Below are 27,223 nucleotides of genomic sequence, written 5' to 3'. Positions count from 1 at the left end.
GTGTGTGTTCTGCAGCAGATGCCCAGTTGTTGCATTTGTTGTGGGTACCAGTTGCTTTACACACAGTAGTCAGTAACCAATGTCTTTTTACCAATGTGGCATTTCTGTTGAGAAATCTCTTATTTGAATTACAGCCTGCCTTTGTAATGAAATAACATAAGGTGGCTTACAAAAATATTAATACATTAAAGATAAAATACAGAATTAAAACTCACAGCAGTTTTACCACTGCTTCCACCTAAACTTTAAGGGCATGTAATGTGAACCCAACCTACGTATCTTTGTCCCACCATGTGGGTAAACTTTTGCACATGTGGTAAATTGTGTCGTACAGCAAAGGAACACAAACTGCTCTCTGACTGCAGCAGTGCCCTGTCTTTGAATCAATATTTTCATGCTCTGTGTGTGTATTCTTTGAAAACTTGAGTGCACATCTTTCTTTCTTAAAAACTATTTTTTTAATGCTTTATTGGTTGAAAACTTTATAACAGAAATATGAAATAGATATTATAGGCAAAATAAGAAATACAAAATAAACAATTATTCATTCTTTAACTAATACTTGCTTTGTACATCCATTTGTGATTAGATTTGACAAGACCGCCAATCTTCCCCTTGCGTTCCCGAATTAAGTTCCTTAAATACACGCTTAAACTTTACTTTCTCTGTTATTTGACTTACTATAAATTTTATTTTATAAAATTATCCTACTTACACACTGAAGCTCAATCAAGACCTACCAACAGATTGATCTTTTGACAGTGTTCTTTTACATATACTCTGTATATATCCCACACTCTGATAATTTTTTCTTTCTTAAATACTAAAATGCGACAAAGATAATTCTCAACAACTGGGCTGTCCAAGTGGCACATTACCAACCCCACATATATTATGGCAGGATAGATTACATTGTTGGCACATTATTCTTAGCAGGCAAAGTTTTTTAGATCTCGGTGCTTGGATTGGTTATATATAAAATGAGAGTGCCAGAATTTTACAACAGTATACCGGTAATTCCTTAGCTCAGTCCTACAGCGAATTGTCACCTTGTCCCTACCAAACGCATGTGCAATTTGCAACTGTCCCCACCCAATTTCTTGTCCCTCCAACATCTATGACAATTCCACATGACATTACTTTTCCAAATGCTTCATGCTATCTCCCTCTTTCTATCTTATACAAAACCTAGTTCTAATTCTTTTTAAAACAAAACAAAGCACTGGGCATTTCTGGAAATGTTTCCCAAGTAGCCTTGTCAAATGGCCATCAAAACTGCTAGTGCATTTAGGTGCTACTTGTAAAGGTACTCATAATTGGGCTGGCTTGCACATAACACTAAGCCATAGTTTAGTCTATGTGCACTGAGCTCCCCATTCCTCTCCTTTTCCCACATGGTGGAGTGGGGTGGGGAGTTCAGCATTTACTTCTAGGTATCATGAATCCTGATTCATTGCATGTGAACTGGAGATCCTGGTTTGAAAGAAACACTTGAGTTGTAAAGCAAGCCATCTTCAGTGGCTTGTCTAACCTGAATTTGTTTCAACTTTTGTTTCCTTGCCTCTTCAGCCTCTTCAGCCACATATCACTAACCTTTAGAAATGTGCGGAAGAATTACGTAAATTGTTTACATTTATAAACTGTATAGTTCAAAACAATGGATTATCTTTTTTCATGAGCAGATAGGTTTGCTGTTTGATCCTTATCTACCTTGGCTTGTAGAACAGTGTATTTTTTCATTATTTTAGATGGTTGCTTCTTTCCTGATTCTGAAGGGCTTCAAAACTCTAGAATACATGCTCTTGTTAAATTAGCAGTGACACATTGGTACATTGTTTCTAGAAATATACCTTTTCTGAGGTTTTGTGAGATGGCTTGTAGAAAGTTCTATGAAATATAATTCTTCAGCCCAATTATTTGAGTTCTTGGTCTTCAAAGGATGGCGAAGCATCACCTTTTGCTGAAACTTGTGCCATGACAAATGCAAAAAGTTTTTATATTGTAGTTCTCTGATAGAAAAAGGATAAAAGTACAAGGCAAATGGGTCTTGTTGTGCGTTGGCTACAGATTTGTTATTTTGTAAGAACTATTTTTTCCCCATACTGGAAGCTGGGCTGCTATCAACAGTTTCCTGGTTTGTATGGAATGAGAAACCATGATTATTTAGAGGCATCCGATTTGCTAATGCTGCCACCCTGAGACCTTATGGTGAAGGGCAAGTAAAAAATCTAATTATCATCATCATAAATAGATTCTGAAAGTAGGCAAATTTGCCTTAGTTTGTTGAAGGTGAATTCTAACTTTAACCTTTATATGCATGTCAAGCAGACTAGGAAAAGTGACTGATTTACACTGGTTGATTGACTAAGTGAATTTCATAAACAAAATGCTTGAATGTAGAAAAAAAGAAAATTGACAATGGAACTTAATGAACAAATAGACAATTAAATTGCTATTTTTCAGATATTTCATCTTACTGTCTTACTGGTATTTCATTGACAATGAAGTGGTCAAGTTATATCAGATGTAATAAACTGTATGGCTTTGCCTTCATTGCAGACAGCACTCCAACTTATTTGGCATACGTCATGCTTCTAAATACATATGCTAAGTTGGGAAGGGCAGCTAATTATTCTGATGCCTTGATCTTAGAGACACATATTTCAAACCAACTCTTAATGATTCCATTAGAATTTACTTTAAAGTAGGGGTGGCTTGCTTTTTTTCTTTTTTCTTTTGCCTAAGGGCAACATTCACTCTCAGCCAGCTCTCTTGGGGGCCAAATGACAGCAGTGGGTGTTGGGGCCCCACATTTTTTCATGTACACTATTGCATTCACATACTATGCTGATACACTTGCGCGCACACACAGAGAGAGAGAGAGGGTACACCCACACATTTTACCACCTTTCTGCTTATAAAATAATCAATCTCATAGATATCCCTGTCAAGGTGCTGGGCTTTGCCCATCACAGTGCGGAGCCTACTTTAATATTTTTCTTTTTGCTGCCACTGCTAAGACTGGTAGGAAACTGAACTTGTTGCAAAGGCTGCTTCCTCACCAAAGATGCATTCATAAAATAAACTGTACTGATTCTGTGGCTTCTTTACTCATTTGTATTGTGCATAAATGAATTTAAACAATGACTGATTTCTGGGGTTTTCTCCTTAGATAAAATCTGCTTTTTCTGAAGATCCATTTAATGATGAAGAGCGTGAGAGGCATGAAGTGGAAATGCTGGCTAAGAAATTGGAAACAAAATACGTGAGTAAACAGATTTATTATGTTGCTCTAAGTCTGGCTGTTCATATTTTATAGGTGTTCTTACTAAAGCCACTTGGTACATTCTGAAGAATTCAGTTTTCTTAATTTCTCATATAATTTAGTACATGGTGTCACATGTGTTATAAAACTTAGTTAATATTGTTAGATTTTGGCTGCAGTTCTACTTCTTGATGGAAAGAGGCTACAGAGAGACAACACATGGAACTCCAGTGCCACTGGATACATTACTGTTGTTCTGGGATTACAATGACATGTTGGGCCAGTTGCAATAAACAAAATCCCCTTTATGCTTACTCCTCCTTGCCCCCAGTGGTTAGACTACTTGCATAGGGAGCAAGATAAAATTGGTGGCTACATATTTCAACAGGGCGTTCTGGAAACTAGAAAGCCTTGGTTTGTTGTGGTTAGACATAGCGGGTTATAGCTCACCCAGCACAGCAGCCATTTGCTTAGTGTGGAGGGCAGCTGAAAGAAAAACAAAACAAAGTCAATTACATTTTTAAATAAGAAATTGTATTGAGAGAATGGACTAATTTCATTTTTCATCATTCTGGGTACTTTTTGTAGAAGAAGAAGATATAAATAATATTTGTTATTCAGCATAATCCTACTCATCCATCTCCAGTGACAGTACTCTCTATTTAGTCTATCTTAACCTCTATCCTATCATAATCTTTCATAAATGAAATCCTGTCTAGAATGAGGTCATTGAATTGTCATTGTTGAGCTGTTAAGCTTGGAATTGTTAACCTGTGACTATAAGAGTTATCTAGTACTGTATAAACTTTCATGCCTATATTTTTGAATGAGGATTGTGGATTTTGAGAACTTGAATGCAGCAGCAAGATAAATTATTTTCTGCTATTCTGTAAATCCAAAATGCGGGAGGCAGTGGAAGACAGGAGTGCCTGGCGTGCTCTGGTCCATGGGGTCATGAAGAGTCGGACACGACTAAACAACAACAACATACTGTAAATTGCTGGATTGTGTCAATACTGAAGTAGCACCAAAAGTTTTCCCTGTCTGATGCCCTATAGTGCCTGTGTCTGCCATATATTAACTTGGTTGGCACCAGTACCTCAGTGGTTTCAAGTTGTAAATATTGTGTTGCAGGGTGGAAAGGCCCACAAGCATCGGAAGGACCGTGTTCAGGATCTAATAGACATAGGCTATGGTTATGATGAAACTGATCCTTTCATTGATAATTCAGAGGCTGTGAGTAAAATTTATTTGTTACACTTGTATGCTGCCCTCTTTCAATCATTCCAATCAGTGTTCAGGGGTTTGCCTATGATCACCATTCCAGGCACTAGCAGTTTTGCAAACCTTTTTTACTTTAGAGATGAAATTACATCAAATGCCTTCATGCTATTTTAATCTACTTTGTGGAAAGGGGGATTAGTTCATATATCAGTTCTCACACTGGTTGCATTTAGCAGTCTGGCTTTAGCCTATATCACAACAATTTACAACATCAGTGACTAAGAGCAAGGCCTTTATGCTGGGGTTCTGGCCTTTGGAACTAGGCCCAGAAAAAGCAGTTGGCCAGGTCAGGTGCTGGCCAGGAGCCCCTCATTGCTCTGACACAGCAACACCACCATTCACTGCCCTCCCGGCTGTGCCCCCAGGTGCTTTATAGCAGTACCACTTTTGAATAAGTGCTAAATTTGGTTCCCATCTGTGGTGGCCACCCATCATTTAAAATTACCCAGAATGTAATGCCCTGGCCCATGGATATATGAAATTTATTGAGTTCATAGATCTATAGTCTGGGTAGCACTATAGATCTATGAAAGCTATAGATTTAAGGCTGGAACATTGCATTTTCATTAATTTAAGATAGTGGGATGTCACTATGGATAGGGGCCAAATTTGGCTCCTGTTCAAAAGCACTGCCTCCCATCCATGGCTGAAGCATATATTGGGGTCAGGGGAGGATAGTGAGTGGTGCCGTTGCTGCCCATGGCAGAAAAAGTATGTGACAGCAGTCACTTCTGCTGTCACAAGCAGTTCTGAGTCCTGGCCTCATTGGGGTGGTGTTGGAGTGGCATATTTGGCACTGTGCTGAGCATCCTCAAAGTCTGACTCTGGTCCTATTTGGAACAATCTGCCAATAGATGTCAGGAAGTGTTCTCTGTCTTCTGTTTGTAAGCAGACCTTTTTATTTCAGCTTGTATTCAGCTGCCTTCGTTTGGGAAGCTATGGCTAAGGTTTACTTACATTTTTTGTTGTAATGGTTTTAAATTTATTCTGTAGTTCATATAAAAACTATTAAAATAATCAAATTTATCCTTGAGTATAATTGTGTGTGAAAAAGAAGCATATAATGTTTTAAAATAAAATTATCTTCTGGGTTTGAGAGAAAAGCTAAAAGGCAAATGGTTTACACTATATTTTATTTGGAAAGAAACCCTATTGTGTTCAATGGGGCTTGCTGCCTAGGAAGTGTGTTTAGGATTGCAAACTTAGTATGATGTTTCTAGAATGTGATGTGAGCTAAATCTTGTTAAATGTCAACATTTACCTGTTAAGCATGGAATTATAGTGAGATGATTAATTTTTATGATTTACAATATGTGCCAGAAACAATTGTTCCACTAATGTTGTTGGATGCTTGCCAATGTGCCCTGGTAAATGATAGAAATTAGGATGGCATTTGATATTAGCTAGAGGCACTTGATGAGGGATCTTGAGATTTTCTGTTTTCCAGCTGGCTTTATAAAACATTGATAATAGATTAATATAAATTTTCACATTTACCCTAATAGCTTTACATTATGTCATGGCTCTGCTATGTTACAGCCAATGTATGTAATGGTTTGAGATTATTCTATTTTTGTATGTGGATATAATGTTGTCAGCACTGCAGTATCTCAGCATTGCCTTCATCCAAATATTATTCTGTTTTTTAATATGCTTTGTGAGCTGTACAGTCCTGGCAGTTATTTTCTCCACACTAGTATGGTGTTATTACTGTATTTGGTTAGTTTAATATCCTGTTCATTGTATGGCAGTATAGCAAATGCATTATTTCCATATTAACAAAATGGTAATGATCTCTTGACCTAAACCTTCCATTTCCTTCCCAGTATGATGAATTGGTACCTGCATCCTTAACTACTAAATATGGAGGGTTTTACATAAACACTGGGACTCTGCAGTTCCGGCAAGCATCTGATTCTGAAGAGGAAGACTTAACAGAAAGCAAAAAAAATAGACCATCTAAAGTGAGTAAATAATTTATTCCAAGAAAAATTTAGAGATGTCATAGGTTTGCTGTGAAGATTCTAAAGCACCTCACTTATTACGTTGAAGTATTTCAGTTTTCACATTAAAGTAAACATACTATTTAATACAAATACCACAATATTTATGTTCATTTAGCTGGCTGTCTCTATGTCCCCTTGCTTTTGAAAATTCTAAGAAGATGCTTGATGAATGTGTGAAGCTGAATTTACTGAGTCAGATCATTAATCCATCTAGCTCAAAACTGTCTACTCTTAGTAAGAAGAGTGTTTCACAGTTGCTTCCTGAAGTCCTACCATCCAGAAATGCTAGGGATTGAGCCTGAGATCTTCTGCAAGCAAAGCTGAGTTGTAGCCTCTCCCCATTTGATTTTAACGGTTATGAAAAGAAGATCAAAATCAGCACCTTGAATTGTGCCTAGAAAAGAATAGTGAGTTGGTGCAGATGCTGCAGTGCTGCTGTAATGCAGTCTCTGTAACCCACCCATGCGTAACTTTGACTGCAGTCCTATATACACAGAGTCCCACGAAAACTCTATTACTTTTGTGTAGACGTATATAGGATTACCCTGGAGCTTTGCAATCCTAGGAGGGGTCAGGGAAGCATGAAGTGGTGGATCCTTCACTGTATCTGCAGTCTTGTCAGCTCATGACAACTAAGGCAGGCAGTTGTGAGGGGTTGCAGGCTCATGCAGTACAGAGGCCCAGAGAGGGTTTCTCTCTGAGAAGTGGACCTGTTTAAAATGCAACAGATCCATAGACAACCCACTCTGCCCCATTAACACCCTGTTTCAGGGTCCTCGGATGGCTACTGCTGGCAGCAACACTGTAGGTGGTAGTTCATCCGCTGCACAAGCTTTTGCGGGTGCTTTTGGGGCCTCTGGCAGCAGCATCACATACTTGTTTGCTAGTGGAAGAACGTTCTGTCTAATCCTAGCCCCCTCCAGAAATGCTGATGATGGGCATGGTATTATGCTCTACATATGACAAGTGTTTGCTTGTAAAGTGAAGAATAATGATGGAAGGACAAGTTGGAGGTAGCTGTCATCATCTTACCGTACTTGTAAGGTTCCAGAAGCATTTGACTATTGGAAAGATTACATGGATCTTGTTCTGATCCCATAATGAAACACTTACAATCTTAATTCCATAATAGAATGCTATTTCATGATTGAAGTAATGGTGTGCTCCCCCCCCCCCCGGCGTTTAGGTAGTTAAACTGAAAGATGGCGAGGACCATGGCATGAAGAAGCGCAAACGGAAAGAGGAAGAGGCAGAGAAGGAGAAAAAACCTCGGAAGATGAAAGTTTCTCGGCAGTTGGGGTGCATATTACACTAATTTCTACAAGAGTGTATCCTGGTTTAGTGAATTTATTTATTATTATTTATTGAATTTACGGTATATGCCCCCCTGTTCCTCCAGGTCTCAGGGCAGCTCACGGAATAAAATCAGAATATAAAACCACAAAATACATAATCAAAATAAAAACAGCAGCAACCCAACACACACATTTTAAAAGGGCATAGGATGTCAATCAAATCAACCAAAAGCCTGGTTAAAAAGGAACGATTTTGCCTGGCACCTAAAGGTGTATAATGAAGGCGCCAGGCAAACTTCCCTAGAGAGAGCATTCCACAGACGGGGAGCCACTGCAGAGAAGGCCTGTTCTCTTGTTGTCACCCTCCGGACCTCTCGAGGAGGAGGCACCAAGAGCAAATGTTAAATTACTCCTGTTAGTTTTTACTGTGAGCTGCTGTTCATTTAAATAAATTAAAATCAAGTTGTGACACAGTCATGAATAGGACAAAGGGTGGGATTTTGCGGTGTTCCACCCCCCTTTGGTTTCCTGCACAAACCTAGCAGTAGAATGGCTAGAGCTTCTTGTTGGCATCTGTCTGTCTTAAGGGACAGTGGAGTGCGCCTTCAGGGGTGAAGTCTAACCACTGCATTAGCAACACTGAAGTGACCTTCCCAGGGTGCAAGCCTGGGCAGTGTGTTCAGAGGTCTGGGCTGCCTAGATGACAAGACTCCCCTCTTGGCTGTGTTGATGTGGTCCAAATGAAGTCAGAGCAATACATTTGGCAGCAGCCTGGCTGCAGGAATTGCCAGAAGGCATACAAGGCGCCTTCCCACCATCTTAGAGACTCCACTCTAGCTTTGTGTAGGGTTTATTCCTTAGCCTTTTCTTCTGCTGAAGATATCCCATAAGGCAATGGTGGTTTTGTTAGGATATTTCCGTTCCACCTTAAAAGGGGGCAGGCTTTGTGAGTCACAGAGTCTGCGTATTTCCTGTTCCACAGGATGTTTCTGTTGTGTCTTTGTTTTCGCTCTCTCTGTGTCAGAGACACTGAAGCAGGCAGTCATGTTTTTCTTTGTTCTGATCAACACTGAATAAAACTTGTAAATAATGCTCTCCTGTGTGCAACTTTCGCTGTGCATTATCTGCTGATAGAGCGTGCATGAGTTCTCGAATGTGGCAGGCTATTTCTGGAGCTCGTGTCGCTAATTGCTGATACTGTATCTATGGGAGATCGATGGGATGTCCGGCAGCCGGCTTGTGGGGCCATGATGGACTTTGTCTCCCTGGCAGTATCCCAACAGGTTTAAGACCAGAGTTTTGCTTCTCCTAGATGGGCTTCCTTCCAGTGTTCAAAACTCCCATTGTTCTAGGCGCATTTTGGGACAGGGAATTTTATTAGCACGAGCAGTTTCTGAGCACAGTACTGCACCTAAGATTTCAGATTAAAACTCTGGCATGGAAGGAAAGGAGGAGCTTTTTCTGCCTCCCCACTTTCAACTTCTATCTGAAGACTGGAGAAGAGACCCTCTTAAGAATATTAGGGGAGTGGGCATAGGAAGGACTAGAGCACGTGAAAAATGAACATAATATTTTAGTTGCAGTTCATCCATTTTCAGCTTTGTATTCTTGTTATTAAAAAGCTTGCCTGGACATTCAATAGTTCTGCCCATAACCTAGGTTTAAGGTGCCATTTAGCTCCTAGCTTTTCTATCTCAGTTTCTAACACTACTTCCTTCCAATGTTGATGAGCCCCATCTGCCCCTTACTGCCATCTGCACCGTGTGCAGAAATCACCTTCTTGACTGTTGGACCCACTTTTGGCCTCATCCACTCCATCTGCCGGAACCTGTCTTCACATGCAAGGAAGTCCCTAACTCACTGAGTGTTTGAGACCCATTGGCTACCCTCACCTAGTTTACTCAGCCACTTAAACTGTTCTCAGGGTGTGGCCACTGTTGCGTGCTGATAGCTTCTAGGAGCCATAGGTGAGAGCTGAGTGCAGGGTAGGGATCAAAGGTGGACAAACTACCCCAGAAGGAGCACAATGTGTTTGCCACCAGAGGTACTACCCATCCCCTAACACCCCATACACCCCACTTCTAAAATAGTGCTTTCCCAAAGTTCACATAAATATGATACTGCTAAATCTCAATAGATCGTAAGACACCAAAGGAAAAATTGCATAATTAAATTTCAACTTTCCACATTCAAGAGTTCTTCAGTATTTTTCCCTCCAGAGCACATTAGTCACAACCAATATGAGATCACAAAACTCTAAACTCCTCATGTTAGAAAAGTTACTAGTTCAGTGTATGTTACGTTACTCATACACTGCAGAATACAGAGATGTTAACTAAAACTAGACTCCAGATTATTTACTAAATGGGAATTAAGTTGAGTGAACTTAATTCTTCCTAACTGCTTATGTATTCTCTCTCTGTGTGTGTGGTTTTGTTTTTCAGGGTAATGGCCTTAAATTCACACAAATCTGAAAAGAAAAAGAAAAAGCTGTACAAGGACTCTCTTTCAGTTGCTGCAATGCTGCGCAAGTTTCAGAAGGAGAAGGAAGCCTTTAAGAAGAAAGAAGTTAACTTGAACCCCACAGTGTCAGTGACCACCTCTACACCTAACAAAGTTCCTGCTGCTCCTGCCACTGGTGGAAATGATGTATCTGACTTGAACCTCATCATCACAGATCCAGTCCTTTCCATTTTTAGCAGCACAAGTGAGCGTGAGCTCCTACAGGAAGCCGAAATTGCCGTGGAGATGCTGGGAGACATTGACTTGGATAGGTTACTTGATGGCACTTCCAATGGTAGCCCAGTATCTGAGCCATCAGGGGAGAATGGAAATGTCACTCAGCCCTCCCATACCTCTGAGGCACTGAAACAGGTGCCTGCCCTCCCAGAAGGTCTTCCAGCACACCTAGAGGAGCGCATTGAGGACCTCAGAACTGTAAGTGTGGCTTTCTGGGTGCTGAATTTTGCAGAGGGTTGTTACAACCCAAATTGCTTAACATTAAGGCTGGCAATATTTGTAGTATTAAGAGTAACATTAGAAACATTGGTTTGAATCTGGTGGTGTGGCTGAGCTAATGGGAAAGGGCCATAGCTCGATGGTAGAACCTCTGCTTTGCAAAAGCTCCCAGGTTCAATCCCATCTCAAGGTAGTGCAGAGAGACCCCTCCCTGAAACCCTGGAGAGCTATTCAGTGTTGTCAGTACTGAGCTAGGGGCACCAATGGTTTCACTTGGTATAAGCTTGCTTCCTATGTTCCTAACAGTAAGGCTTCTGTCACTGAAATGGGGAAGGAAGCAATTTTCAGCTATTCCCCCTCCCCCTTGCACCTATTTGTGTGGGCTTCCATTACCCTTTGGAGCAGATTTAGAGCGGGGGCTGTAGGGATGAGGGGGAATCACCTGAAGTTGTTCCCTCTCTGTTCTGCTGGTGGAAATTTTCCATCAGCTGACTTACACCATTGGAAACAACTCAGTGTCACTGGGTGAGTGGTAGACTTATTCTCCTCTAGTTATGTGTCATTAACAGTTTGTATTAAACTTGCAAATGCTGCAATTTCTTCTCTGATGCTATTTGTTGTTTCTTACAAGAGACTGTAAATGGCAGGTCAGTCACTTGATTTGTATACTTTTTTGATGCACAACATAGCATGTAAAACTAGAATACATATAAACACAAGCGCACACACACATCAGCAATACATTATCCCTACCATCTCCTAATAAAAAAACTATTCAAAATAATTTGATAATGCATACGTAATGCATACATCCTTGTATGCATTATGCATACATCATTACGAACTGATTTAGGATATGGTTGTAACAGAAATGGCTGTAAAGGGAGCTAAGGCCAGGTTTTGCAGGATCAACTTCTCTGTCACATCGTTGGTGGTTACATCTTATGATTAGTCAGCAGAGGGTAACTGTGTGTGGGTGTGGTGGATGCAGGTGGCACTGTGGTCTAATTCTAAAGCACTGAGCCTCTTGGGCTTGCTGATCGGAAGGTTGGCAGTTCAAATCCGCTTGATGGGGTGAGCTCCTGTTGCTCTGTCCCACCTTCTGCCAATCTAGCAGTTTGAAAGCAGGCCAGTGCAAGTAGATAAATAGGTACCACTGCAGAGGGAAGGTAAACAGTGTTTTGGTGCATGCTCTGGCTTCCGTCACAGTGTTCCGCTGTGCCAGAAGTGGTTTAGTCCTGCTGGCCACATAACCTGGAAAGCTGTCTGTGGACAAATGCCGGCTCCCTTGACCTGAAAAGCAAGATGAGCATAGCATCCCATAGTCACCTTTGACTGGACTTAACTGTCCAAGGGTGATTTACCTTTGTGTGTGTGTGTGTGTGTGTGTGTATCATAAAACACTGAAGATTTTTGACATTAAGTGTACTCAAAGTACCTGTGTTTTTATTGCTGTTTCTAGGCTGCCAAGCTCTTTGACAAAGAAGGCAGAAAAAAAATTCTTCACACAGGACATGAATAATATCTTGCTTGAGTAAGTGTTCCCTTGGTTTTGAGGAAAATGTTGTGCTTATGCAACAGAATGGTTGTCCTTATTTCTAGGCCATGAAGTAGACAGACTTCATTTATTCATCGTTTTTATTTTAAGATGTTTATACCCTACCCTTTAGTCTGAGTGGCTCTCAAGAGCAGCTTACACAAATCAGTACTAAGATGGTCTCTGCTCTCAGGTTCGCAGTCTAAAACTACCAGGCTTACAAGGAAAAAGGAATGAGAGGGAAGAGGGGAAAGTATGCACATGTTCTTAAAGTTGCAGTTCTTGTAACACAGTTATACAAGTATGTCTGCGCAGGTTCTGGCTGTCTAGAAGAATTATAGCTCCTTACCCATGTCAGTGGTGGTTCTGGCTGCCTTGCACTTGTTGCCCTTGATTAAGAGCAGTCGCTCCGAGGAAGCAGTTTTATCTGCCTCCCTTCCCAACAGATCAGATCCAGGAGCAGAGCAGATGACAATGTCCAGGACAGAAAAGCTTTAAGTTACCCATAGAAATTTAATTAGTATTGTTCATTTGCTGATGATCTTTGGATTTACAAGGGAAAAACTACTGTATGTTTAAATTCTTTTGAATTTGTATTGTACAAGTCTGGAAACTTACATAATCATAGTGTGGCAGCTGATACTTCTGAATTAATCTACATAAGATGTTTATTTGATAGCTATAGAGAGCCAGTGTGGTGTAGTGGTTAAGAGCAGTAGTCTCATAATCTGGTGAACCGGGTTCGTGTCTCCACTCCTCCACATGCAGCTGCTGGGTGACCTTGGGCAAGTCACACTTCTTTGAAGTCTTTCAGCCCCACTTACCTCACAGAGTGTTTGTTGTGGGGGAGGAAGGGATAGGAGAATGTTAGCCGCTTTGAGACTCCTTAGGGTAGTGATAAAGCGGGATATCAAATCCAAACTCTTCTTCTATATTTTTACATATGATGTAGCATTCATCACATGGTGCTTAATGAAGTAATAGCAGCAAAAAGAGATTGCTGCTCCCCAAGAGTTTAGTCTAAATTTTTATCTCAGATGGAAGGGAGGGACATTGAATGTGGTGGGAGATATACTACATTATGTATGAAACAATGGGTATTAATTGTTTCCTGTAGCTAGGGCAATTTTGCGTAATCCACATCTATACCTATTCTAAGGGCTATACTTCTGTTCTGGCTACCCTGTCAGAGCCTGAAAGATGAGTATAGCCAATCTTGTCTCATGACAGTTATATTAATGCATGTAGGGGAAAACAATTCTAGTATTGCAGTTCCTCTGTCGTATAACATAAATGCCCTTTTTATGAACAGTGAGTAGAAGCAGTGGTGCAATTTTTCTCATTAATTGTGACTTTCTGTTTTATTTGTCAGTATTGAGTTGCAGTTACAGGAATTGTGTCCTACCATCCGCAGTGGAGTATACTCTCACCTCGAGGCTTTTGTGCCGTGCAGTAAGGACACACTGATAAAGCGTTTGAAGAAACTGCACCTCAATGTCCAGGTAAGCATAACTGCAGCAGTTGTATATTTTAGCATGGGCTGTAGAAGATGGACTAGACTGGGTTCTCTGTAGAATTAAGCCACTGATGTGGTATATATGTAATGTCAAATAGAGTTAATTTTAAATCATGATTTAATTAGTAAGAGCACTCTGCTCCTGTCTGACTCCTGGCTGTGCTGTGAAGCAAGATATTGTCTTGTCATTTGATGTGTGAACCTGGGCTTATAGTTTTCTCTCCAAATGAAGCACAAGCTCAAAGCCAAGAACAAACCTTGATTTACTACTTCTGCTTTGTTTGGCAAGAAACCATGAACCTCATTTTTTGGTTCTTTATCATTTTTATCATATTAAAAGATTAAACGCAAGCTCTTATTGCTAATATGATAGGCTAACTTCATTCTTGATGAAAGCAGAATTAAAGGCTTCCAGTAGCTCCCCCCCCCCCCCCCCGAATCCAAGTTGTTTCAGAAGTTGAAAAATGTTTGAGGTGGTTCAGGATGAAGGGGAACTGTGCAGTCTCTGAGAAGCAATACATAAATCAGTTGGCAAGACTACTTGCATCACTAATGATTGTGTTTTCTCAGGATGACCGTCTGAAGGAACCATTGCAAAAATTGAAATTGGCTGTCAGCTGTGTCATGCCTGAACAACTATACAAATATCAGGAAGACTGCCATGCACACAGTCAGGCCAAGAATGCCAAGTATGTACATTACCCAGATATATCTCACTTGGTTTATGTGGAGGATTTATGGAGGAAAGTAGGGTTATGCAAATGCTAGCACTTTATCTGGAGGGGTGTACTTGTGGCCTTCTGTATCTGTTTTATGGTTGCTCTTTTGAATTATGCCATCTCCTAACAGGGCCAGTGCAAGATACTACACCACCTAAGGCAGATGCCTGAGTCCTGCTTACTCCTTTTCCTCCCTTCCTTCCTTCCTTCCTTCCTTCCTTCCTTGTCAATTGCTTTGTTGCTGCTAATGCAGCAGCAGCACTGGTTGTGTCACTGCCTCCAGGTCTCCCTCTCCTCTTTCTTGGTCTGAGGAAGGGCCAGGGCTCCTGCAGAGCAAGGTGTTCTGGAGATGGTGGCCTAGGAGGTTGCTAGTGCTGCTGCAGCTTTGTTGCTGCAGCTAGAAATTCTCTTTTATATGCAGTTCTCAAAATAACTTTTAATTCTTTTTTTAAAAAGAATCGCTAGCCATGGCAGTAAAGCCACAGGGAGCACTAGCAATCTCCTGGGCCACATTCTTTACTATGGGAAAATGTATTGGTATGGAGTAGCCAAGGTAAGTACTTACTTATTTATGTTATTTCTTATATTTATATATCACTTACTACCCAAACTGTTTACAAATAAATAATAGCAGAATATAAAGCAAACAGCAAAACTATAAATACTGTATATCTCATCTAAAATACAACAGGTGCCCTTGGGAATCTGTTACACTCCCAATAACAGTGTAGGAAGAATTTGCAATAATGTAATGAACTTGGAACTATGGTTATTGTGTTGCAGGGAGCATGATAGTCACATAATTGTATGTATAATTAGAAGCTGAAGCTCCTTATGTTCTCTGATAGTCCCACATATGGATTCCTCACCTGTGCAAAGCATAAATTTTGTGAACTTTCTAGAGCTGTTATAAGGGAGTTGGTGCATATATCCCCTGCTCTTAAAGGAAATTTTGTAGATCTACACATTTTCAGATTTAGAACAAATGCTTTCCCACTCAGCTCTCTTCTGACTGAGTTTGTAGCAGCTAAGGAAAGTTTCTCCATGACAGAACTTAGTTCCCTATTTTTTTGTTTCTTTTATTGTCTCACTTTATGGTTGCTAATGCGTTTTTCTTCCTGCATTTCTTGCATGCCTGTGGTACTCCTACGGAAAATACTTACCGTGACCTTAGAAAGGCACTTTTGCCTGCATTCCCTGAAGTTCACTAAACAAGGATGCTGTATCCTAGTTAGGGTCTCCTTGTGAGAGGAAATGACCGCTAGCCACTATTTTATTGTGAAAGAACTCAGGGAGAAGGTGCTCACCTTGCTGCCCAAAGCATGCAAATATAATTAATTTTCCTTTTAAATGGCTAGAGCTCTAGGGTGTTCATCAGGCTTGCTTTGCACAGGGAGAGGACCCATACATGGGACTGTACAGATGGCCATTCAAATATCGGATAATAGCAAGCAACTTTTTCTGAAAAATAATGTTGCAGAAATAAGTCCAAAGGTATATCGTTGCCAGAAACATAATTGCTCTTTTGTTCTAGAATGCAAGCAGAAGATGAGCGAGACAAGAATGCTTCTGAGGAGGAGGAGGATGAGAAGCCAGGAAAAAGGGTTGCAGGTCCAAGAAAGAAATTCCGCTGGGATGAGACAGTGAGGTATGGTATTATGTTGCTTGTTTGTCCACTGCAATGTCCTTTTTAGTCATTGCACCGCAATTCTCACATCACAATCTAACTTACCTCACACCCTGACTGCCAGAAAAAGGAGTGCTAGCAATTCCTGTTTCTAAGTCTCCCCCCATCCCAATAAATGCACAATTATAGTTGTCACAAATTTAAATTGATTTGTGGCTAGTATAATGCACAAGGGTATAATGTTTAGAAGGCTAATGAGATGAAAATTAATTCTCTTGTATGCTTTATTTATTTATTGAAAGGAATTATATGCTGCTGCTCACTTAATATGACAAAGCAGCATACAACATAATTTAATAATGTCCTAAAACTACATTAAAACACAAAATATAAAAGCACAGAATCAAAAGTAGGTAAAAATAAGTGGCTTGGCAGTCAATAATTGAAAAAAAAAATTCTTAGGTGAACAAGCATATTTTTAATGGCCAGTGGAAAACACATTACTGAAAGTAGTGAATCTCAAAAGGAAACTTGCCCAAAATACACGTCACTGCAGAGAATTCCCTTTTCTTGATGGATGCCAGATGAATCTGAGCAGCTATGGCACCACCAGAAGGGGCTCCTCCAAATGTCTTGTGATCACCTGAGTCTCCAGTGCCAGTTCAAGAAGTACCCCAAACTATGCCCCTGTTATTTCAGGGAGAATGCAGTTCCATCTAGACTAGACAAGGCACCAATTCCCAGATCTGAGAACCATTTGCCCACAGGACCTCTGTTTTGTTGGGATTCAGCTTCATTTTATTGACCCTCATCATGCTTTCCATTGTGTTTAAGCACTGATTTGTACCTGCATCACTTCTCATCCAGATACATTAGGGAAATAGAGCCGAATAATAAAACCTTACTAGGTTACCCAAAATACTTCCCAGGTGCTATGGAATGTATGGTGCATATAGTATTTTACATACTATGTACCTATGTAATGGTATATACCTGCCCATTCTTCCCCTTACTAGTGCTTCCTATATTCGGCTATGCCAGAGTTCTAATTCTAGGATCTTTGCTTTTATTTGGATCATGTTATTTGGATTATGTGAAGCGCCTTTGAATTTTGGTCGCCTAGATTATTATTCTTGGCTATTCTACTGCCCAGTACAAATAGCTTAGATGTTTAGAGCATACAACTGACTCTCCTGTCTCAGTAATTGCAGAGGGAAAATAGGAAAGTGTGGGTGCAAAGCAATCTCCTTTGTTCCTCGGCAAAATATGGACATCTGCACCTTTTATTTGCTGTACCCTCCCAATTGGGTCTAACTTCCCATTTGCTGGTGAAGCAACAATTCAGAAAGCATTTAGTCAGGACAACAGCCTCAGACACTGGTTGTCTGGTTTACTGCTGTGATGCAGTAGTCCTCTTTTGTTTCCATTTTGGGGATGGGGAAGTGCCTGTTGTTGTTGTTGTTGTTTTGTTGTTGTTGTTGTTGTTGTTGTTGTTGTTGTTGTTGTTATTTATACCCCGCCCTCCCCGGCCAGGGCTGGGCTAAGGGCGGTTAACACCAAATATGAATTACAATAATACGTAATAGAACAACAACAACAACAACAACCAGTTAATTAAAATACAGCTTACAATACAGCTTAAATTGCAGCCTCATTTTAGTAGTAGCCCATAAATCAAGTCAGTAAAGGGAGGAAATATCAGATATTCACCCGAGCCAGCTATCCATGCTGGTCCCACATGGGCCAGCAAAAAAGCCAAGGGAAAATTTATATACCAAATCCCAGAGTGGTCAGAGTGAGTCTAAGCCAAAGGCCAGGCGGAACAGCTCCATCTTGCAGGCCCTGCGGAAAAATGTCAAATCCTGCAGGGCACTAGTCTCTTGTGACAGAGCGTTCCACAACGTTGGGGCCAGTGGTGAAAAGGCCCTGGCCCTAGTTGAAACCAATCTAACCTCCTTGAGGCTTGGGACCTCCAAAGTGTTGTTATTTATGGACCTTAAGGTCCTCCGCGGGGCATACCAGGAGAGGTGGTCCTGTAGGTACAAGGGTCCTAGGCCGCATAGGGCTTTAAAGGTCAAAACCAGCACCTTAAACCTGACCCTGTACTCCACCGGGAGCCAATGCAACTGGTAAAGCACTGGATGAATAGGATCCCGAGTCAGGGCGGCCGTCCATCAATAGATAAAGCTGGGTGTCATCAGCATATTGATGACAACCCAGCCCAAAACTCCGGGCAACCTGGGCAAGGGGACGCATAAAGATATTGAAAAGCATCAGGGAAAGGATTGCGCCCTGCGGCACTCCGCACACCAAGGAGTGCCACGATGACAACTCCTTCCCTAGCGCCACCCTCTGTCCCCGACCTGAGATAAAGGAGCACAGCCATTGTCGGACTGTGCCCTGAATCCCCACATTGGCAAGGCAGTGGTCCAAAAGTACATGATCGACCATGTTGAAGTCTGCTGACAAATCTAAAAGAATCAGCAGTCCTGACCTGCCTCCATCTAGCTGTCTACGGAGATCATCTGTTAGGGCGACCAGAGCTGTCTCAGTACCAATTTCTACCCCAAAACCAGTTGTCACTTCCATTCCTTCCTCCCCCTCCTCCTTTATATTCCACGCCTTTGTGTTTTATGCATTCTCTCAGTTTGCTTAACAACATTTCTTAAATCTGATTCCATGGCAAGGGTATCCAAAAGCAGTTTTGCTTAATATATTTATATTAAATATATTAAGTGTGGACAGTGTCGCATTTGGAATAACTGTCTGCAGAATTCTTTGATAACCTGGGTTGTGTGAATTGTGAGTTATGGAAACAAGGATATAGCTGTAACAAAAAGAAAGAAAACTAAACTGTTATATAATGTAGAATAGGATGCACAGTGTAGCTTGCCTAAAAGGTATAGCAGAAAAGGCAGGGGGAGTGGATCTACAACAAGTCTAGTAAATCCTGTTGGGGGAGAGGAGGTTTGTGAGGTTCTAGGATAGGTGTACACAGATTACTTTTGACATGTTAATGGTAAAGCAGTTGTGCTTGAGGCTGTCGGGTTTCTTTCAACAGGTCATTGCTGTGTAACCTTATCAAGATAAAACTGGGATGTTATGAGCTAGAGCCAAATAAAAGCCAATCTGCAGAAGATTACCTCAAGGCCTTTATGGAGACTGAGGTGAAGCCACTTTGGCCGAAAGGCTGGATGCAAGCTAGGTATGGTACCTGATTAGATTTGAAGAATGACTTATTAAGTGGAATTCAGAATTTAAGCATGTAAACTACAGTATCAAGTTTTCTCATGCACCACATCCTTAAGATCCTTAATATTTGAAATAATCACACCCTTAAAAGCTTAGCTTCAGCTACAAAAAGTCAACCCCAATGAAGAAGTCTTGAAATAGTCTAGGGCTTTGAGTGTCAAAGGTAAAGGGAAGTTCAGTTATAGGCACCGTCCATTCTGCACGCCCTTTTCCATACAAGGTACATAGATGAATGAATCAACAGAGTATACTTGGCTGATTTTATATACTGTAATTCAGATGAAGAAGCAGTTTTAGTTAGGCCTATCTCATTGAGCAAAAGTAGCATTAGCCACCATTGTAGCTTGGAATTCAAGGCATGGCAGTGTATCTAAGAATACCCAAAAACCTAAGTCGAAAGCATGAAACAGTTATTTAAAATATTATACCTTACTTTTGCAAAATACATATATCCAAAGCAACTTATAAAAAGATTATGTGGATTTTATTGCTGTTTGTCAACATTTTCCCAAATGTTACCAAAAGTTTTGTTTGAATGCAGTCACAGCTTTCCATCTGACACTTGATTACACCAAGCTACTGAAATGGGGCAAGATTGTAAGGCCTGAATAAGTTGAAAGCATATTTCGAGAGAGTGAGTGAGTGTATATGAAGATAGTAGTGACACCTTATGTCAAATCTCCACACAGACTTCCTCAGGTATATGTTAAACAAGATGCAGGGGAATGCTGCAGCGAAGTCTCATAGTGAAACTGAACAATCTCCCACCACCACTTCTTAGGACTAGCCTGATAGGAAAAGACAGAACCATCTAAGCTCTATTTTCTTAATATCTACTAGGTTCTGCAGTGTCACTGGGTGCATATCAATGCATAGTGTTTATGAGGCCGTTTCCTTGATGTTCAGATTTGAGCAGCCAATACTATAGAAAATGATTTTGAACAACGTTCTGCTTAGTCTTCTATACCTAAAACTTTGAAGTTCTTGTCAGGTTACAGATATTCTTTCCTATAACAAGTAGTAAAATGTTGCACTGAGGAGAAGCTGATTCCGTCTCCAGTTGGCGATAATCCATACTTGCTGAGTTTGCCCACTGCCTTACTTCCTTATTTGTTTGTGCTTTGTTTGTTGGTGGTGGCCATTTTCGGGTAGAAACCATGGAGATAGGAAGGGGAGAAAGAAAGGGGACAAATCAGAGAGCAGGAGAGATTGGTCAAATCAGTTTTTCCCTTCTCTCTTTTGCTGGTTGGGTGCAACCATGGAGGGAAGGAGCAGAGAGATCTGGCAAATCACAGATTAGAATAAATGGAAATTGTGGACTTGTGTGAATGCTCACCTAACAAATGATTTCCAGGAAACACATGTGTGTTTGGTAAACGGGGCCTACGTGCATACCATATAAATTATAGTAGTATGAATTACAGGTTCCACTGGAGTTATAGGTACTATAATAGATGATACTTTTTGTTTAAAGTGACTGGTGCTTGTTTTCACCCACTTAAAATAGCAGTTTAGTAGTAGTTCCACTCACAGTGGTTATATTAATTTGGCTTTTTTATAAGTCTAAGGATTTGGACCTGAATTAGGAGGTTAGATGTCGCTATTTTAATGGATCTGCATGATGATCAGCCCAGATGCTGCTCTGCCCATCTATCAGAGTATTTGAAGCAAATCACTGGAGATTTTCTGGTGGTTTCAGCAACTGTTCAACTTCTTTAAGAAACCTCTGTTAGTTCACATCCAAGAACTATTCAAAGAAGAGATAATGAAATGGCTTACTGTTAGAGAACAAAAGTAAATAAGTGTGAGCTTGACAATAATCATGCTAAAAACAGTTTTTACCCCCAAAAAATGTTGAAATAAGTTATTTAAAAGTAGAAAATGATAAAGATGAAACCAGAAGCAGCCATTTAGAACAATTTTGCTGTTTAGTCGTTTAGTCGTGTCCGACTCCTTGTGACCCCATGGACCAGAGCACGCCAGGCACTCCTGTCTTCCACTCCCTCCCGCCGTTTAGTCAAACTCATGCTGGTAGCTTCAAGAACACTGTCCAACCATCTCGTCCTCTGTCATTCCCTTCTGCTTGTGCCCTCCATCTTTCCCAACATCAGGGTCTTTTCCAGGGAGTCTTCTCTTCTCATGAGGTGGCCAAAGTAATAGTCTAACCCAAATACATAATGGTAACCCAAATGCACAATGGTAACCATTTCTGCCAGTTATTATAGTTGTAAAAAAACAATTGGTGGTAGTGTACAACTGAAAAGAAATTTGAAATATGATTTTGCTATACAGGCACATACATGCACTGACTTAAGAGAAGCAACATGTTTAAAGTGGTTTATTACCACTCTTGTTGTAGCTTACCATGGGCATCTCTTTGGCCACTGTGAGAACAGGGTGCTGGACTACATGGGCCATGTTTTTAGCTTAGAATAATCCCTGATTAACTGATGTGTTTATGCAGCTTTCTACCTTGCATTATTTTATAGTGTAGCCTATCCCAGGATGTCCAACGCAGTTGTGTACACTGAAGTAAATTACCGTAATTCAGTCTTTCAAACCTCACCTTGAACTGATTCCAACTGTGCGTTCTCTGACAGTCCAATGGGAGCACTAAATTTAGGATACTAGTTGTAGCTTTCAGTAAAGTCAACTTGAAATAAGCAGCATTGTTACTACAAATAATTAATGAAGTCCATTAATTGGCTGCTGGTCAGATATGACCTTTAATAGTGGGTTGTCACAATGGCACAATTATTACAATGTATTAATGTGTATTTAGTGCGGTAAATATGCCTGGCTCTTTATGAACAGCGAAACTTGTTTCCAGCTTTGAAGAATTTGCAATCTAAGATAGACAAGACAAAGACAAGCTGCAGGACATCAGCTTAGGTAAGAAAGGATGTGAAAAGCTTGAGGAGAGATATCGTATTTTTCGCCCTATAGGACGCACTTTTTCCCCTCCAAAAATGAAGGGGAAATGTGTGTGCATCCTATGGGGCGAATGCAGGCTTTCGCTGAATCCTGGAGAGCGAGAGGGGTCGGTGCTCACAAGCTTGGGGGACAGCGGGGAGGCGCAGCGTGTCATCCCGCTGTCTCCTGACGTGGTTTGCAGGCTGGGGCGGGCTTCCCCCGGCCCCAGCCCCGCAAGCTCCCAGAGCGATTGCGAAGCTGCGCGCAGCTTCGGGATCGCTCTGGGACCCGTTCTGGGGGCTGGGGACGGGGGAAGCTCAGGCTTCCCCCAGCCCCACAAGCTCCCAGAGCGGGCTTTGTGCAGCTCTCCGCAAGCTGTGGGAGCCCGGTGCGACTTCGCGCTGGCCTCCCAACGGCTTGCGGAGAGCTGCCTGTTCTGGGGGCTGGGGTGGGGGAAGCTTGGACTTCCCCCACCCCAGCCCCGTGCCTGGGGGGGGGAATAATTTTTTCCCCTTCATTTCCCCCCCCCCAAATCTAGGTGCATCCTATGGGCCGGTGTGTCCTATAGGGTGAAAAATACGGTAATTAGCAGCCTGCATATGAGAGTATCCTAACATGATCTAATACAGTTTCTGTAACTGGAAAATTTCCTACTGAAAAGCTTGAGAATAAAGGTCAGTAAAGCAAATGAATGAATAAATAAAACTTGTGCTAACAAATGATATTGTGAGGGGTTCACAAGGTGTGTCAATTGCTCTTACAATTTGTTTCCTTATTTAAAGCGTGGGTGCAGAACCTTTTTGGCTACACAGGCCAGATCCATATCTGGTTCAGTCTTCATTTAAGTAAAAATTGATAACAAATCATGTTTGATGTCTATAGTGTTAGATAAATATATGTGCAAAGCCAGCAATTCTGATCATGTTCTGTTTGCCAAGCAGTGTGGTAGGAGAGCTAAAAAAAATCCGAACCAATGCACTCCCCTGATTTCAGATAGTACATGGGTAGATGAGTCTAAAAAGCACAGGACACAAATTTTCATGGCCCTCTAGCAGCTATGGTGGCTCATTTACCATAATTTATTTATTTAGCGTTAACTCTGGAAGTGATTCTGACCATACCAAGCCTCCTAGAGCCCTTATCTTTTTTTCATTTTAATGGCTACCAGATCTGCCCAATTTTGACAGTGTTTTTGTGTGTGTGCTACATTAGTATGTGAATTTCCTTGGGGTGCCATTCTCATGAAGAACCTCTCTTTTTGATACATATTGATAAACCAATTTCAAGATTACCATGAATGTCTGCTAACAAACACATTCCAGGAAAAAGTCATGTGTCAGTGGAGACTTTGCACCCTTTGACCTGCTTGGATGATCATAGAGCTAATAATAATAGAATTGTAGAGTTGGAAGGGACCCTGTGGGTCATCTAGGCCAAACACCTGGATTTGCAGGAATCTCTTGCCCAGCATGGGGCCTGAACCCACAACTCTGAGATTAAGAGTCTCATGCTTTACCAGTTGAGCTATCTCCTTAACCTCATCTTATTAAGCATGTTGCCCCTTAGTGTGAGCTGCAATTAAACCAGAAGAACTCTACTGTAGTTTCATACTGGGAAGGTGTAGCTACATAATTAGAGGCTTCGTAGTTTGACTGAAGGGTCCTTGTGAAGGGGATTGTGCATATTTTGGCTTAATATATGGTCATTGTTGAGCATAGTAGTTCTCTTCAGAGGCAATATGCCTGGTTAGGTGACTGAGTGATGATAAACGTGATGACCTTTTAAAGGAACTTTCTTACCTTCACTGACAGCTATTCTTTTAATACCTAACAACTCACCTGGAAAGAACAGGTTCAAATCTCACTTCCCCTTGTCTGGTTCAAAATCTGTAAATGTTACTAAGCCCTGGCCCTCAGACTGACCAAAAATTCCAAATTCCTATTCATGTTTTCTCTGTTAATGCTAAAGAATTCTTATTCTGCTCTAAGCTGCAGTGAGCTGGAGGGGGACATGCAGATCAGCCAGTCACATATCCCTGCCTTGGGCAAGTCAAAGACACAACCCCTTCTGTGGGTATCTTCCCATGCCAATTTAGAAAGCCTATTCTTGGTAATTAACCAATGTTCTGGGGCTTAAATGCCAGCGAAGTTAGCAAGTTCTGCTGCCCTATGTAGTTAGGTGCTTGAGTAACATTTGCCTAAATTGGACTGGGTACTGGGTGATTTTGGAAGGACACCACTCACTGAGATTGTGGTCATAGATTTACACCCAGGGTATAAAATAATCTTTCCCAAGGTATTTGGTGAAGATTTTCCAACTTAGAGCTGAAATACCTCTAGATATGATGACTATGTACTGTGCTGTGCTAAATTCCAGAAGAAGATTTCTAGTTGTAACAAGACTGTGGAAAAGGGGGTGGTCAAACTGCCTCTTCTGGTGCCCTCCAGATGTTTTGAACTACAACTCCCATCAACACCAGCCCAGATGGCCAAGATTGTAGAGGATGGGAGTTGTAACTGGAAACATCCTGAGAGCATTACATTGAAAGGTTGGCCTAACATTTCAAGAAATCATGGTGGTTCTGAATCTGCAGTGAGGCTTTCTTCTGATTAAACATGTTCCAGATTATACAGTTTGAGTGAAATTACATAGATAATACCTGGGCCAATTTGTAGTGGCTCAGTCTGTTATTGTAAATTAGTTCAATCTGAAGCAGTGACAAGATGTACTATAGATCTGAAACCCCCATGGGAATCTCATAACCTTCTGACACCCTCTTTAGCGTCCACCAGGGTTTTTGGGTGTGTTTTTTTGTTTTTACTTTGTGCAGCTGGGCTGGCTGGGAAGTAAAGTGCAGTCCTTCAATTGCCTTGCCCTTTTCCCTTTCCTCAGAGCCCCACACAGACTTTATAAGAAAGGAAGAGGGTGTCGAGCCAAAGACTGGTGTTTTTCTTTCCAGTCCATTCTAAAACTTTTTGAAAAACATCCTGCATTGTAAGCATGGGGGACGGAGGTAGTAGGAAGTAAGTTTTATGTGTTTGGGGAAGAGGTTTTTTTAGCTTGTTTCTTTTGTGTGTGTGTCGGAGGGTTACCTTTTGTTCACAGGTAGTGGTGGAGGGTTTGTGTGTGTTGTCTGATTTGTATTGTGTTTCGTGGGGGAATATGTGCCTTCCTTACTTTTTGGGGGGTTGGTTGGGGGTCTACATGTCTCTTTCCTTTTTGAGAGGTTAAGATGTGTCTGTTAAGGGCACACATTTTTGTCTTGAGTCTTTTTTGGGGGGGAGGATTAGCATTAGTTTTGGGATGGTTGGTGTTTTGTCTTGTATGAAGAGGTTGTACAGTGGTACCTCAGTTTAAGAACAGCCCTGTTTACAAACTATTCGGTTTACAAACTCCGCAAAACCGGAAGTAGTATCCCAGTTTGCGAACTTTACCTCGGTCTAAAAACGGAAGCTGAATGGTGGAAGGGCACCGGCAGCGGGAGGCCTCATTAGGGAAAGCATGCCTCGGTTTAAGAACAGTTTCGGTTTAAGAACGGACTTCTGGAACGGATTAAGTTTGTAAACTGAGGTACCACTGTACTCTGTTTCTAGAGCAAGTTATTGGCAATCCCCCACAGCAATCATTCTGGGGTGGTACCCACAGCAGTTTCTCAGATTGCCAAATGTGCCCCCAGAGCAAAAAATGTTGGGAACGCCTGCAGTAGATTTTGAGTTATTTTTGTCCTTGCATCTCTTCACTTATATCTCACCTGAGGGAGCTGTGTAGACATTTGAATGTCAGGAAGTGATTAACAAACCATGTTTGATCGAAACATATTAATAATATTTCATCAGTCTTACTGAAGACAACAACATTTCGTAAGCAGTATTCTTCTAGTGTAGCTATTATCTCTATTGAAAACTACTGTGCATATTTTAACCTGATTACATCATCTTGGGTCAAATAACTGTTTAAATAAACTGGTAAGTTCATAGCATGGCATATGGTGAATCATTTAATTCTGGAGAAATTGTTGATATTTGATAATGTGGAATTCTTTGCTCTCCCTCTCTCTTTATAGGATGCTCTTTAAAGAGAGTCGAAGTGTTCATAATCATCTTACATCTGCTCCGTGAGTGTAACATAAGCATATATATATATATATATATATATATATATATATGTACTCTTCTATATTCATTTACTTAGCTTTTCATACTATTGTTTGCAGACCCATAAAGTGCTTGTCTGAGGCCCGGGGATGGGAGGCTTGTTAGAATAAAGTTTGAACCCGTGTATTTTGTGTAGTTCAAATTACTGGTGAAATACATTGTATGATAGTGTGCTTCAGTATGCCAAGGGGAAATCCCTCTGGAACTAGTCAAATGTTGCCTGTATAATTCTAGATTTTAATCTACAAGTCATACATTTACCAGATTGACATCACAGAATTAACTGGATATTATTGCGATGAAATGTTGAAAGTGGAAGGAGGCGTTTGTGAGAAAGATGATGTTTGAAATTATTGATCTAGATCAGGCACCCCAACCTGCGGCCCTCCAGATGTTTTGGCCTACAACTCCCATGATCCCTAGCTAACAGGACCAATCCTGTGTGGGACTGCTTTGTAAATGGCTTTCCTGCTTGTGAAGTTCAGTGGAGGCATTGATCCTGCAGGTTGTCAGGCAGGAAGGAGAGCTGCAGCATCAGGCCTACCTTCCCCTAGGAAGACGCAGCCACTTATCAGAGGGGTCTCTGCCTCCTTGTATGGTTTTTCTGCCCGGCTTGTTCCTCGCTACTGCCTGATACCCTGCCCCCTGACAGTCATGGATCTCTGGGCCAGTTCAATACAACTCACAGCAACCTGTG

At 41.1% G+C, this 27,223-nt stretch overlaps 1 protein-coding gene across 1 annotated transcript in view; it reads left to right on the top strand.

Moving 5' to 3' along the window:
* UBN2 (ubinuclein 2) overlaps nt 1-27,223 on the top strand; it is a 51,414-nt gene that overhangs the window by 7,358 nt on the left and 16,833 nt on the right. The window contains 12 exon segments of the mRNA XM_080971886.1: nt 3,173-3,265; nt 4,400-4,501; nt 6,376-6,513; nt 7,742-7,854; nt 10,295-10,787; nt 12,271-12,300; nt 12,302-12,342; nt 13,718-13,847; nt 14,432-14,550; nt 16,115-16,228; nt 19,269-19,412; nt 26,436-26,486. Of these exon segments, the coding sequence (XP_080828012.1) occupies nt 3,173-3,265; nt 4,400-4,501; nt 6,376-6,513; nt 7,742-7,854; nt 10,295-10,787; nt 12,271-12,300; nt 12,302-12,342; nt 13,718-13,847; nt 14,432-14,550; nt 16,115-16,228; nt 19,269-19,412; nt 26,436-26,486 (1,568 nt within the window).

The sequence above is a fragment of the Podarcis pityusensis genome (assembly GCF_964106645.2).
Source record: "Podarcis pityusensis genome assembly, chromosome: 10".
In the NCBI taxonomy this organism is placed as follows: domain Eukaryota; kingdom Metazoa; phylum Chordata; class Lepidosauria; order Squamata; family Lacertidae; genus Podarcis; species Podarcis pityusensis.
Note: the sequence above shows the minus strand (reverse complement) of the source record. Positions and strands in the feature narration are given on the sequence as shown.